This window comes from Propithecus coquereli, unplaced genomic scaffold (assembly GCF_000956105.1).
Source record: "Propithecus coquereli isolate 6110/MARCELLA unplaced genomic scaffold, Pcoq_1.0 Scaffold171, whole genome shotgun sequence".
In the NCBI taxonomy this organism is placed as follows: Eukaryota; Metazoa; Chordata; class Mammalia; order Primates; family Indriidae; genus Propithecus; species Propithecus coquereli.
In genome coordinates, this window is record NW_012141747.1 from 5,458,478 (window position 1) to 5,474,132 (window position 15,655).

General features: G+C 35.8%; 1 protein-coding gene across 1 annotated transcript in view; it reads left to right on the forward strand.

The window, feature by feature from the left end:
- TMEM131 (transmembrane protein 131) overlaps positions 1–15,655 on the forward strand; it is a 244,454-nt gene that overhangs the window by 180,562 nt on the left and 48,237 nt on the right. Inside the window, exons 13-25 of the mRNA XM_012641982.1 lie at positions 1,208–1,316; positions 2,154–2,307; positions 2,402–2,572; positions 3,588–3,698; positions 3,792–3,926; positions 5,160–5,264; positions 6,842–6,928; positions 10,544–10,696; positions 10,803–10,878; positions 11,065–11,182; positions 13,530–13,668; positions 13,786–13,895; positions 14,363–14,429. Coding sequence (XP_012497436.1) covers positions 1,208–1,316; positions 2,154–2,307; positions 2,402–2,572; positions 3,588–3,698; positions 3,792–3,926; positions 5,160–5,264; positions 6,842–6,928; positions 10,544–10,696; positions 10,803–10,878; positions 11,065–11,182; positions 13,530–13,668; positions 13,786–13,895; positions 14,363–14,429 — 1,535 coding nt within the window. The remainder of the gene's footprint in view (positions 1–1,207; positions 1,317–2,153; positions 2,308–2,401; positions 2,573–3,587; positions 3,699–3,791; positions 3,927–5,159; positions 5,265–6,841; positions 6,929–10,543; positions 10,697–10,802; positions 10,879–11,064; positions 11,183–13,529; positions 13,669–13,785; positions 13,896–14,362; positions 14,430–15,655) is intronic.

Genomic DNA, 15,655 nt, shown 5'->3' on the forward strand with positions numbered 1-15,655 from the left:
ATCAAAAGTCATTGTTCTTTATGATTTTTAACCAAATTTTCTTGAGAATTTAGCACTTTATTTACCAAAATATAATATACCATGAAATGCCTAAATTGTGGCCCTTGTAATCAGCCTTACATCGGAACAAATAGTGAAAAATTAAAAGCAGCATGGAAATGGCTAACTAGCAAGCGGAAAGAAACAAGAGCCTTGATGGAAATTTTAAAAATCTAAAGTTATCATCTGTACATAGTTAAATACTAGATGTCATACCATTTCTTTGTTCTTTTTTTGTCCTGAAATTAGATGACACACATTTGCAGAACTCACATATAAGTTCTTGTCATAAGTGGAAATGTTCCAAAAGTACTTTAAAGAGGATAAACAGCTTCTTTATTTGCTTTGAAAGGAACATCTAATGAGTACCCAGATTGGACCCATCTGAATCCGTTTATGTAATCCCAGTTGGAATTATTCAAAACTGCTACAAAATCTAAAGGTTTTATTGATGCTTCATCTGTGAGGACAATACAATGTGATGGTAGGAAGGGATTTTGTCTCCTCCTATACCGTGAGTTAGAATTGGCTAATATGAGAAGTCAGAGCTGATGACTCTTAACTTTTCTTGTACCATGCTACTTTATTGGTGTTCGTAGTAAGACTCTAGTCATACAAGGAATATTATTTATTTCTCAGTATAGCTATAAACCAATAGTTCTCAATGGAGGGTAATTTTACCTCCCAAGGGGATATTTGGCAATGTCTAGAGACATTTTTGGTAGTCGCAGCTGCAGGGATTCTACTGACAATCTAACAAGTGGAGAGGTCCAGGATGCTGCTAAATATCCTACAGCGCACAAGACAGCCTCACAACAAAGAATGAATCTGGCCTAAAATGTTAATCGTACCAAGGTCTGGACTCTGCTGTAAGTAAACCAAAGCCTGTGACTATAAAAAAGTAGCTTATATACAGTGTTTTTCCTCCTGAATTGTATTCACTTACTAATTCCTTATCTGTTTATCTTATTATAGGAAAAATAAAACATTTTCCCAATTTTGTATGAAAAATGTGATATCTGATTTTAAGTGTTGTAAAAGTGTTTTGTTTGCCAATTTGAAAGCTCAACTTTTTTTTTTTTTTTACGATTTTGTCAGTCCATATAAAGTCACTCATTCTCTTCGGTAATAATAGGTGACAGAGATTGTTTTTTATATTTCCTTTTAGCATCAAAGGCAAGAAAAGCATCTCAGTTTTCTGGGAAAATAACTGTTAAAGCAAAGGAAAAGAGTTATTCTAAACTCGAAATACCATATCAAGCAGAAGTTTTAGATGGGTGAGTTTGTTTTTAAAATAAGCCTTGTAACTTTTTGCTAATCAGGAAATTCTGTTTTCCTACTAAATGACTTTAAGTCATTAAAAATAGTAGCTGAGTTTATATGAACTCAATGGAATTATTGTTGAAAAAACAGCCTCAAGTACAAAGGAGAAAACCTCCTATATTTTGTTTATGTTTTACTCTCCTAGAAGAAAAAGGTAAGTGGGATGATGTGATTTTTTGCTTGAATGAAAACTTGATGATTCAAAAATGAATCTGTGATTTTTTAATAATATTTAAATCATTCGAACCATTTTCTTCCTGTCATTCTGTTTATAGCATGTAAGTGATTGTGGCTTGTCATTAGTATTTTGTCACTTGAAAAAAAATTATTTATATTCCTTTATAAACTCATAAATACTTCTAGAATTATAACTTTTTATAAATGGGCAGTAACATATGTAGTTCATTTTCTAATTATACTTTAACCAATAATAGTTTAATATCCAACTTGGTAGGGATTCATTTTAACAAAGCTGGTTGCAATTCAATGATAAACATGATTTTTTTCAAAGTAGATTAAAGCTTTTTCTGTTGATACATTCTTCATTCTAATTGTTTGATTACATATAATTCATTAGAGAATGGTTCTTTATATTAAATTTCAATATTTTGCAAGCTAAATTTTGTTTTAAATCATGGTAAATCACTAAAATATCATAGTTCTAATTCTCTAATACATTTCTTAATGCTGAACATGAATTATTACTCACAAGAAAAGAACTTGGATTTTAAATTAACACATGGAAATAAAAATGTTTTTTTTGTTGTTGTTGTTTTTTTTTTTTTGAATAGTTATTTGGGATTTGATCACGCTGCAACATTATTTCACATCCGAGACAGTCCTGCTGATCCTGTGGAAAGGCCAATTTACCTTACTAACACTTTCAGTTTTGCGATCCTCATTCACGATGTGTTGCTACCAGAAGAAGCCAAAACAATGTTTAAAGTATGTCCAGGAACCCTCATACTTTTAATTTTACTGGTCTATCAACTAGATGATGCTGACATACTGTTTTTTTTTCTCTCCCATCATTTCCTAGGTTCACAACTTCAGCAAACCAGTCTTAATTCTTCCTAATGAATCAGGGTACATTTTTACCCTGTTTTTTATGCCTTCCACATCATCCATGCACATAGATAACAACATTTTACTTATTACCAATGCTTCTAAATTTCATTTACCTGTGCGGGTATACACAGGCTTTTTAGAAGTAAGTATATTATCTACCTTTAAAATTTAAACTCCCTACCCACTTTCTGTGTTTTCAGATATTATTAGGCAATCATATTGCACCCTCTCATTATCTGTGCTCTACAAGTTGATCTAATTCTAGCCTTGAAAGTCAGTACTTTCAAGATAACTGGTTTTCACCCTTCCCAGCAGCCATCTTTCCTCGTGATATGGTTGACTTCTCTGGTTACAGTCTCCACTAAGATCTTCTCCACATTCTCCTTTCTCTTGATTTTGCTTTCAAACTGTTATAATAATGGGAAATCTTAAAAAGAAGAAAAATAATAGGAAAAAATAGTACAAGGAGGGTGAAGAGATGACTAAAACCTGGAAATACTCAGGATGAAGAAAAGAACCAGATAGCAAAGAAGATAATAAGATGGTAAAGACACAGTTGGAAGAGTAATCTAATAAATACGACACAGAAGGAAAGAATCAAGGTCTTCCTGGTACAGAAAATAAGCCCGGAAAATATCCAAACAAAGCTGTCCAGAGAGTGATCAATGAAAGAAGCTTAGATAAGAGATAAAAATATTAGGAAAGATAGAAAGATGGAACATGTAGAAATGTTGCCCTCTGGAAAAGTCAGCATAAGTTAGAATTTTAGAGTGGGAGGGACCTTCGTTGTCATCTCACTCCTTCAGTTACTCTGTTTAAATTATTACTATTTGTAATCATGCATGATGCTTACTGAGACCACAGACTTTGTCCAGTCCTCTAGAGCTCCACTTAACCTCTCCTAGTATAGCTTCCTGCTTCTTTTATGTGCCTTCAGAGGAGAAATAGCTGCTCAGTAGAGGCCATGGCTGTTTTCATTTCAGTTACTCAAAATTTACCATACAGAGTTCTCAACTGTATTGTATATATGTGTATGTGTATATGTACATAAAACATAGAAACTTTAATAAGTCTAAATTATAGCTACTTTCTCTCAATAACATTCTGTCACATAAATGTGATTTTATGTTCAATCCAGTTCTTTCGTATCTTTCCAGTACTTTGTGTTGCCCCCCAAAATAGAAGAACGTTTCATAGATTTTGGAGTACTTAGTGCTACAGAAGCAAGTAATATTTTATTTGCAATTATAAACAGCAATCCAATTGAGGTAAAAAAAAAAATCTGTTTTTATTCTAAATCACATTTAAGGATTTTCTGCTTGTGTTGTGATAGTCACTTTTATCTCTTTCTCTTTTTTAAGTTGGCTATAAAAAGTTGGCATATCATAGGAGATGGTTTATCAATAGAACTGGTAGCTATGGAAAAAGGCAATAGAACTACAATAATTTCAAGCCTTCCAGAGTTCGAAAAATCCTCTTTATCAGACCAGTCATCAGTAAGTAAACTTTCTTAGCATTTCCTTAAACTGAGATAGATGTCTAAACTGCAACTGAAAGACCACTGCTATGCTGTATACCTCAACTGATATTTTTATGTGATTCATAATAGCATTGGTTATTTGCTATTAAAAGGACCTTGCAGGTAATCTACTTCAGCCTCCTCCTTTTGTGATGAGGCCACTGAAACCTAAAGGTGTTAGGTTCTACCTTGTCATAAAAAGTTCTAGGACAAGTGAAATTTGAATTATCTTTTTGTAACCCAAGTGTCACTGCAGGAGAAATTCGCATGGGTACTAAACCTTGTGTTCATTGAGGTTCCTGGGAAAAAGAGATAACCCTGAACATTGGTAGAAAGTGTTTTCAGTCATACAGTAAGATTCCCGGGCACTTTTCTATGCTGATTAGAAAAGAGTATCAACGAAGCAAACATTGCTCAATCCCTGTGTGAATCTGCCCACATACTTTTACTCTGTCTTATAAACATGTACAGTTGGTCACAATAGAGCACTAAACAAGAGAAAAACGTATCAGTCTCAGCCCTCACCACTACTGAAAAGGGAACTTTGTAGTTCATACGTACTGAGAAAAAAATTAGTAAAATCACCTGCAAAAGGGAGCTTCACATATCTCATCTGCAGGTTCAGATGGAATTTGTTAGGGCAGTTTTACAAAAGGAAGAGCAAGTGTCCTTATGCACAGAGGTTGTTGACAAATATGCTTTCATGGAATGCCATAGGTTTGGTGTTTGTTATACCCAATCTCAGCTGTTCTGAAGACATGAATATTAACATTACAGAGTTACATTCAGAACATGAAGCAGAACCAGATGTGTGTGTACTTCTGCCCCCAGTGTGGCTGTAGGGTTGGTGGAAGGCTATATCCCTCCATTCCAGCCCTCATCCCTTTTGGCCATGTAGGTCCATGGGTGGTGAGTGAGGAGCTTTACTGGCAAGAGGACTAAACTCCTACCCAGCTTGTAGCTAGGAGTCTGACTGCTCCTTCTGGAGCCAGCTTTCTTGGTGGCCCATGGAATAAATGTAGAAGATAAACATCAAGGAATGGACATTATTTTGAGATATTTGTACATGATGATATGGTAATTTAGTATCATACTTATTGGTATATGGTAGGATTTGGAAGTCATTTTATCACTATAGCCTTCATTTCTATTTTAATAGGAAACTTCAACTCATAAGGCTAATGAATGATATCATTTCTACTCTATACAGGTAATATTGGCTTCAGGCTATTTTGCAGTGTTCAGAGTCAAACTTACTGCAAAAAAACTAGAAGGGATTCATGACGGAGCCATACAGATCACAACAGACTATGAGGTAAGGACTTTAGGGGGATTCATGTCAATAGGGTTTTTCTGAATAAGTCAGTCCTTTCTTATTTTTATGAAAACAGAGAACTAAGTTTACTCATAAAGTTACAGTTTACCAGTTTCATACCTTAAAAACTGAGAATAGGCCGGGCGCGGTGGCTCACTCCTGGAGTTCGAAACCAGCCTGAGCAAGAGCAAGACCCCGTCTCTACTAAAAATAGAAAGAAACTAATCAGACAACTAAAAATACATAGAAAAAATTAGCCAGGCATGGTGGCACATGCCTGTAGTCCCAGCTACTCAGAAGGCTGAGGCAGAAGGATTGCTTGAGTCCAGGAATTTGAGGTTGCTATGAACTAGGCTGATGCCACGGCACTCACTCTAGCCCGGGCAACAAAAGCGAGACTCTGTCTCAAAAAAAAAAAAAAAAAAAAACAGAATAATTTATAGAAGATTGATGTTCATTAGCCCATAGTTTTCTGATAACACTCAAACCTCCTAACTAAAAAAGCAACTTCAGAAAAATGCCATTAGCACATTTAGAATTGCTGTGTTGGAAACCTGCTTACAGATGGTGATAGCACAGAGCTTGACTGAATTTCCTGAGTTAGATACCTCTGGTTCTTCCTGCAATCATAAATAGCCTCCTGTGTAGCATTTCCAAAAAGGAGAAGAAAATCAGGAGTCATTCCAAGTCAAAGGACAAAAAGATCATTAAGCTTTCTAAAAACTCTTCGTGGTGTTTATGTTACCTTCAGTAAGATTTTGAATGGATATGTTTCTGCCAAACCTAAATATTTTTAATTTTATATTTAAAAGTTCTTTGGGAAGTCAAGCACTGCTAAATTCAACAAGTTTCCACCCTTATCCTCCTACGTGTTTTCAGCACGTGAAACCCCCACATGATAGAACTCTAATTGCAAAATAAACAGAATTGGCCATTTAACAATAAATTATTTGTTGGGAGTATGTCAGATTACCTCCAAAAGTGAGGAATTCATGCTTATCACTCATGATAGAAATAAGTACATTTCCAAATAAAGACAAATTTTTGTTAATATGAATGAAAATGAAAAGAGAAAACATTCTAGAGAAGTATCTTTGTGAGTTACTAACGAAGTGTGAGTTGGGATTCTAACTCTGGAATGTTCAATGCATTTTTTTTAAATTAGATTAATCTCTATTTCTAGATAATAAAAAACAAAACTATGCAACTGTAGAAAATGCTGGACTTTTCATACATTGTTTTAGGAGTATAATTTGACTTTCTTTTTATATTAATAATCTGCAAAATACTTGTATGTTGAACAAGCTGTCTTCATTCCTTCCCCATTGTTTAGTCTCATTTACCATGTTTTCAGTGAATCACTGAGAAGTATATGGAAATTTATTGTATTTCATTACATTTTATGGAGTACATTGGGCAGATTAAACAATATCCATGTGTGATTTTGATGTTGGTTTTGAGTTGTTGTCAATATAAGTCCCAAAATGAGATTAACTCCATAATATAATGCAATAATTGTCAAGCTCAATCTAAGACTTAAGCACTTACTTTATATGATCTGCTTCTTCACTCCACAGATCCTCACAATACCTGTGAAAGCTGTGATTGCGGTGGGTTCACTGACATGCTTCCCTAAGCATATGGTTCTTCCACCTTCCTTTCCAGTAAGACAATTAATTTACAGATTTTTGCTTGCTCATTTTTTCCTTTGCCTTTGCCTCTGTGTTCCTAGAATTTAACATTAAAGTCAGTTATTCTGTATTAATCATTTATTATAAAGTAAGACTTTATACCAGTTTCTTTTGAAGATAGAGTCCCTTCCCTCAGAAAGTTTTCTGTCTAGAAAGAGAACTGGACCTGTGAGTGATACATGATCTCATTGATGGAGGTGCCATGTGAGCCAGCTTAAAATTTCTTCTGGCCGTGACAGATAAGTGGTGGTAAAGATATACTATTCAGGGCCAAGGAACAACCTCAACAAAGATGCAGAGGCAGTAAAGTCTGAGGTGGGTTTAGGCAGTAGTAAGTTTTCCAATTTAGCAAGAATGGAGGGGAAATTTGAAGAGAGAAGGTGGAATGATAGGTGATAACATGAAAAAAAAATGTGTTTAAGTCCATGGGAATCTGAAGTTTTCGAGCAGTGACTTCGTATCATCAAAGCTGAGCTTTAAAGACTGGCTCTCTGGCAGAAGGCAATATAGGATGCATGTGGAAGTAATAATAGAACGCCTGGAGGCCAACCCAGAGACTCTGGCCAGAGTCCACATGAAAAGTCAAGGGGGAAGGTTTGAGCTCAGGACTGTGGCAGAGGCAATAAAGTCCTTTCATTCCTTCAAGGCTTTGTTGTTTCTCTGCTTTGAATACCCTTCCTCTCCTCCCTTCAAAGAACTCCTACATACCTTTCAAGATTCAATTCCATTGTCAAAGTCACCTCTCTGAAGATTTCTTGACTCTTCTAAACAATATCAGTTGTTTTATGTGTGATCTTTGAACACTTTGAAATTACCTCTTACAGCAAGTCTCATAGTGTGCTATAAATATTTCCTTGTAAGTTGGCCTCCCCAATGAGACTCTGCAATCCTTTAGGAAAGGGATAGGGGATCTTTTATTCCCAATAGCAGGCACTTAGTAGATAATGGATAGATGAAGGAACAAATGATGGACAGGGAACAAAGGCAAGAGAGATTTCAGATAAATCATTTGAACTATGCTTAAATATCCTAAAGAGGTCATACAAACTGAAGCAACTATGGGGAGGAGCGTAGATAGAGGAGGCAGAAATATGTCTTAGAGTTTGACCTTGGAAAACAAGGAGAAAAGAAATGGAAAACCAGGATAAGGTGCTGCCTTTTGCAAGAAGATGGTGCAATCAGTTCAGGAAATACTGGCCAAATGTAGAAGTGTCTTTTATCCTGTGATGGGTGATACAGTGAATTAGGAGAAACAAGACATTGCAAAATCTTAATACTATATATAGGTTAAGCATCCCTAACCCAAAAATCTGAAATCCAAAATACTCCAGAATTAGAATTCTGAGCACCAAAATGACACCCCCCCAGTGGAGAAATTCCACACCTGACTTCATGTGACAGGTTGTAGTCAAACCTTTGTTTCATGCACAAAATTATTTTAAATATTGTATAAAATTACCTTCAGGCTATGTGTATAAGATGTATATGTAACATTAAATGAATTTTATGTTTAGACTTGGGTTCTATCTCCAAGATACCTCATTATGTATATGCAAATATTTCAAAAAAAAATCCAAAATCTGAAACACTTCTGGTCCTAAGCATTTTGGATAAGGAATACTCAGCCTGTACAATAAAACCAAAATTCAAAATTTAGCTCCTTAAAAATATAAATTTTTAATTACTAGGTTCACCACATTTAAGTTTGAGTCTTAATTAAATCTTCATCTTCCTGTCATTCCACTTTGTACTGAACTCTTGACTTCATTATTTATCCAAAAGAGCCTTGTTCTTCCTTCAGTTACCTTCTCAATCAATGATCTCCTTAATCTCTGCATAAGTCCTGGAAGAGAATAGCTCAGTTCAGAAGGCAGCAGATAACACAGGGAAAAGACCCATGCATGGATGAAATAAATGAGAAAGCATCTGTATAAAAACAAGGCGTTTGTCTTAGCCCCTTTGTGCTGCTATAAAGGAATATTTGAGGCTGTATAATTTATAAAGAAAAAAGGTTTATTTGGCTTATGGTTCTGCTGTACAAGAAGCACAGCACAGGTATCTGCATCTGGTGAGGTCCTCAAACTGCTTCACTCATGGTGGGACATGGTGCCGGAGAGGAAGCAAGGGGTGGGGGAGGTGCCAGGCTCTCTTTAACAACCAGCTGTCATGGGAACAGAGAAAGAATTCACTCACTTCTGGGAGCTATCATAAGAGACCTGCCCGCCATCACCCAGACACCTCCCATAAGGCCCCACCTCCAACATTGGGGATCAAATTTCAACATGAGGCTTGGAGGGGACAAACCAAATTTACAGCAGTGTTGGTTTTGCACAGCTTCAGATTAAGCTTTCAAATATCATTAGATGTCTTACAGGATTAGATGAGATGTTTGCTTAGAATTACAAATTAACACTGTATTACAAATTCCATGCAGTCTCTTTACCAGATGGGAAATACTAGAGCTGACTGATAGAAACAATACCTCAGAATAAACATTTCACATAACTTGTAGTTTAGCACTTAACATTTGAATAGAATTGTTAAAGGAACTTTTGTATCTGTTAGCTGTTTGATCCCCGCCACACCCCTGCCAAGATGAGGCACAGGGAAGTAGTTATCATAGGCCTGTCGAGTCCCGGTGACTGCCAGAAGACTCTGCTGTTCTGACATTCTATCCATCGTGGCAACAGAGTCGCCTTCTTGTCTGTCTAGTGTTTTATTCTCACTAGGCTGTAAGTGTATTGGTCTCAGCCTCACCATCATTCAGCTCTTTTTCCTGTGTATTCTCTTAACTTCTGTTATCTTTTAATACCAAATATTAGAAAAGTGAGTTTATTCATTTTAGAGACCTCTTCAAATGAGTAAGAATCACGTATACAAAAAGGTAAAATTCCGTATTAATTAAAGTAAAATGTTGTAATGTGATTCTTATTGGGGATTATTTAAATTATTTAATTTTTTATTTAAAATTTGGTACCGTATCATAGGGAGAAGGTGGCAGCTGGTAAGAGCAGTCATTGGTTATTTAACAATTTAATCTATGCTGTTTTAATAAGATACTTGATAACCTATAGTTTTAGAAGATCCTAATTTCTCTTTGTCACAAATGATACTTTTCTAATGAGAAAGACTTTCTTTTAAGGAAAAAATGTGATTTTGTCTTGTTTGCCATTAGATTTTAGAACTCATTTATTTCAGGGCATCCTTTCCTTGGTATAAACAAACCTTGACCATTCCTTTTATTGAAGCTGTCTCTGTTGTATATTTGTTGAGATCATCAGTGTTTTAACGTGAAACTGAACATTTTTACTTCAATTCATTTTCAAAATATTGCAAAAATTTGTCCTGATTTTTCTGTAACATGCCATAACAACAAAATAAAGTTTCGGTGTTCTTGTGGGGTTTTTTTCCTGCTCTTAAGTAATTAGAGATTTACCAATGGATTTACCAAATTTAGAGATTACCAATGGATGAAAATTCTAAAATTGCTTTTGGACTTTGGTTTCCTGGAAATATGCTTGTCAGCTCTAAAGTATATGATCTTAAGAAAATTTGACCATGAGTTTGTGTTTTGTTTTCTTCCTTCAGGGGAAAATAGTTCATCAAAGTTTAAATATTATGAATTCCTTCTCACAGAAGGTAAAAATACAACAAATACGATCTTTATCAGAAGATGTGCGATTTTACTATAAACGATTACGGGGCAATAAGGAAGACCTGGAGCCAGGGAAAAAATCAAAGGTTTGAAAATATTGTTAATATATATGAGAATTCCCATCAGTTAATATTTTGTTATTGTGACCTTCTATGGATTTGGGATTCATGGTTCTCCTGTGCCTCTTTATAGATTGCAAATATTTATTTTGATCCTGGACTGCAGTGTGGGGATCATTGCTATGTTGGCTTGCCTTTCCTATCCAAATGTAAGTTATCTTGCTGTTCTCTCTCACGCTTTCAATCCCCCAAAATGTTCTTTTAACAAAAGGCTGCCACTTTTAAAGTCCATCCCTGTCTCTTGGTACTATAGAAATCATTTGAAGGAAGATTGACAAGTGGGTATGTATAGATCTTGGGCTGAATATGTTATAACATACTTTCCCTTGTTTTAGCTGAACCCAAAGTGCAGCCTGGGGTAGCCATGCAGGAAGATATGTGGGATGCTGACTGGGATTTGCATCAAAGCCTGTTCAAAGGATGGATGGGAATAAAGGAAAATTCAGGTCATAGGTGAGTAATTTGGCTTTACTTAAGTATTTTAGCCATGTTTACGAGTTTGAAACATCTCAGTTGATATTACTTCCTAATGTTATTCTTATGTTAGGTTATTTTACTTTATAGCTAAGAAAATATGCCTAATCTCCAGAAAGTTATCATTGAGCTATCTTAAATTGCCGTTTTAATTGTATATTGCTCAGAAATATACACGCTGTCATTTTTCTCTTTTCTCCAGTGCTTTAGATACTTCCTTAAAACCCAAGAAACTATTTGAAGTTGTCTTTATATAGGATGACTACAGTGTTCACCTTAGACACAGCCATTTGCAAATGAAAAGAGAGTTTTTACCTACCACTGACCTCTGTTAAAGGCAAGGAAAAAATTTTCTAGGTTTACTGCCACCTAGACACTAGGTAGGAGCCCCAGTGTCTATTTGCTCATTGTAAAAAGGACTACCTCCTCCCTTTCCAAGTGCTGAGCTTTTAGGGGGCGTGTAGGGCCCAGTCCGTACAGGCTCCACAGTGTGTCTTTGGCAGGTAGGAAATGTGCTGCTAATGACAAATCAGCACTGCACCTGGATTCAAAAGCAAATGTACTCCTTTGGTAGTACAGAAATCTTGTCTTTTCATGTAGTTCAGAAGAGAATTTGACTAGAATAATGATAAGTATGACAACTGTTGAAACTTCTCAACTGGCTCATTTGGAATATATCTGTGAGCATCAAGATATTCCTACTTAATGGTTTGAGAATTTTATAGTACTCTTAACAATTGAATCCAAGGGTTTGTTTATCTGAACTGTTTTCTTAAGGCAAAAGAAAGTTAAGTTTTTACTTTAAAATAGTTAAAATGAGTACCAAAGAGACTTCTGCTAATGGACTTGCTAAGAAAACACTAATGTAAACTCTCCTTCATACTCTGTATTTCCACAATGGACATTATACAGAATAAGCAAGCTCCAAATTTTAATGTTCAATTATAAATAAATAACGTGTAGTGTTGCCTAGACTTAGCTGCCAGGGAATCTCTTCACCTCCCACCCACAAAATGACCACCTTCCTCTCTGTGTACCCAGTACCCCACTGCTAAGACCAGGGCTCCCTGTCTGCCCTGTGTCACCATGTCCTGGGTACACAGTGAATGTGTCTTTCTGCTCCTGCCTTTGTGTTACCTTATCAATGTGTGTGTTACAGAGAATTTCTGCTACAAGTCTATAAAACCTGTACTCTTACCAATATTAGAGTATCATAACACTACAGCGGTAGTGTTAGGGGTTAAAATAGGCTTTAGTCTTTAGTCCCAGAGATGTTAGCACCATTTATAGTATTATTTCCTTGGACAGTGTGTTCTGAGTTCTGAACAACTGGCCTATAAACACAAGTAAGGAACTATTAAAATGAGGTCCTGAATATTACTGAAATTTTACATCTGTCTGCACAAAACCCTGATGTCTTCATTACATGTGAAAATTTTGTTTTGTTTTTATGTCAAGAGGGGTAAAAGCCATATGCCAGGTGGCCGGGCGCGGTGGCTCACGCCTGTAATCCTAGCACTCTGGGAGGCCGAGACCGGTGGATCCTTTGAGCTCAAGAGTTTGAGACCAGCCTGAGCAAGAGCGAGACCCCATTTCTACTAAAAATAGAAAGAAAATTAGCTGGACAACTAAAAATATATATAGAAAAAATTAACCGGGCATGGTGGTGCATGCCTGTAGTCCCAGCTACTTGGGAGGCTGAGGCAGAAGGATTGCTTGAGCCCAGGAGTTTGAGGTTGCTATGAGCTAGACTGACACCACGGTACTCTAGCCTGGGCAACAGAGTGAGACTCTGTCTCAAAAAAAAAAAAAAAAAACATTTGCCGGGGAGTGCACTGCCTTCTCATTAGTTCTACTGAAAATATTTTGAGCACCTTGCTATTGGTGTCTAGATCTTTCCTCTAGCATGTAAGATCCTTTAGGATCCCCTTAACATCATGTTATCTGTATATGCCTGCGTTTTCTAAATATATTATCTAATACAGTCCAGCTTTTCTTATTTAATTTATACTTTAGAAGGTTCTTCAAAATTTACATAGGATTGCATTAATGCTATTGGTACTATTCCTAAGATATTCCATCCTTGCCATGTTCAGTACAGAAACAATGCAGGGATCAGTGATAAGCTATTTTGACAGCTCTTTGTCCCAAAATAAAGACATCTTCATGTAGCATTAAAAGCATAGTAAAATAGTAGAATGAATAAACATGTTGTTTCAGGGCCAGAATAAAATTTCTTAAGTACATAAGCCTAATAAAATTTCTTATATTCAGAAAACTCAAACATTTCCTTTTGATACAGTGACTTACAAAATTGTTTTTCTAGGTTGAATGCTATATTTGAAGTAAATACAGACCTTCAAAAAAATATAATATCAAAAATCACTGCTGAGCTCTCCTGGCCTTCTATCCTTAGCTCACCCCGGCACTTGAAATTTCCGCTTACTAACACAAACTGCTCTTCAGTAAGTATTCAAAGCAACATCAGTGTTTTTTGGAAATACACAATAGGGTTATAAAGTACTTGCTCTTAGTTTTAACTATAGAAATCTTTCATTTAATGTTTTATTACTTTGTTTAAGGAAGAAGAGATCATGTTAGAAAATCCTGCAGATGTTCCTGTCTATATTCAGTTTATTCCTCTGGCTTTATATTCCAACCCTTCAGTCTTTGTAGATAAGTTAGTATCAAGGTAAGCATTGCTGTAGATAATTAAAATGTTTCTGTGTAGTACTGAATTGTGATTTTACATATTTAAAACTTTATTGCAGCTCATACAGTAACAGATTTGACTTAGAGAAATTCTGGATGTATAATTAAAGTTGAGAGAAGATTTTGGGGAAAGAGGTTGATATTATGTTAAGCATCTAGAAAAGTTTTCAATTTAAGGCAAGAAAAGGAGATGTGAAACTCCCTTCTAAAATATTTGTAAAGAGAAAGCAGATGAAACCTTTCAAATATTTTAGTTTAAAAAAGTAAACAAAATATGAATTACAAGTTGTATCCTTTAATTTTTTGAAGGCTATTAATCTGGTAACAGTGTTCTCAAAATCTACCAGCAGATAATTTGAAAATAAAGCACAAACTTGATATTTACTTCATAACTCCTTTAATGATGGTGCTATTTATGAATAAATATGCGTACATTTTTTATTTTAGGTTTAACTTGAGTAAGGTGGCAAAAATAGATTTGAGAACACTAGAATTCCAAGTCTTCAGAAACAGTGTAAGTATTCAAACTTCATGCTATTCCCAAAAAATAATTCTGTAATATTAACCAGTGCAGATGTGAAAGAAAACTGTTGGCTGCTCTTAAATTTGGCTGACAGGTAAGTTGTGGAAGAAGCAAAGCAGTCCAGTAATTATTTTAGAGGCAAAGAAACCAGTAAGAGTAGGTGGGATTTAGATCAAGGTGAGGCACATTTAGTAGAAGATTCCTGTTTGTGAGTATTAAACATTAAGCCATGAAGGTTTATAATAATAGCTACCAGAAATTCTGAGACTATATAGAGGAAGTATATACTAATACATAATTTATTTTCATTAAGCATCTAAATATTGAGCTCAGTCATTTAAATTTTTTTCTGGGCTGGGCGCGGTGGCTCACACCTGTAATCCTAGCTCTCTGGGAGGCCGAGGCGGGTGAATCGCTCAAGGTCAGGAGTTCGAGACCAGCCTGAGCAAGAGCGAGACCCCGTCTCTACTAAAAATAGAAAGAAATTAATATGGACAACTAAAAATATATACATAGAAAAGATTAGCCGGGCATGGTGGCGCATACCTGTAGTCTCAGCTACTCAGGAGGCTGAGACAGGAGGATGGCTTGAGCCCAGGAGATTGAGGTTGCTGTGAGCTAGGCTGACGCCACAGCACTCTAGCCAGGCCAACAGAGCCAGACTCTGTCTCAAATAAATAAATAAATAAATAAATAAATAAATAAAATTTTTCTGGATACTTTCTAATTAAATCGTAAGCTGTCCATGAATGCTAGACCCGTGACTGGCTGTATTCATACTTAGCACAGTAGTATGCATGGTTTTCACTCAATAGATAATCTTGAATTATTATACCTATATATATTATACCTAAATGGGTTTGTTCTAGGAACCAAACTATTCTCTATTGTATAAGGCCTTAATGTGAGGGTATGTGGTAGTCAGGAAGTCAGCACTTGGAGCTAAGGCCCCCTGCAAACTGGCCCAAATCCCTTGGCCACCACATCCTTCTGCCCAAGGCCAAATTCACATCTGGTTCTCTTAGATACCAAGACCCTTAACCATCGTACCTCATGGTCATTGCTGATTAGGAATTGCTGTTAGCCTTATCAAACCTTGTCTTGAAATATTGTGTTATTTCCCATAGGTTCGTGTTTTAATCTATAAGGCATACATTAGCCAAACCTTTATTAGAATAATTTTTATAAATCTATCTTTAAGTCAAGCTTGTATAGGA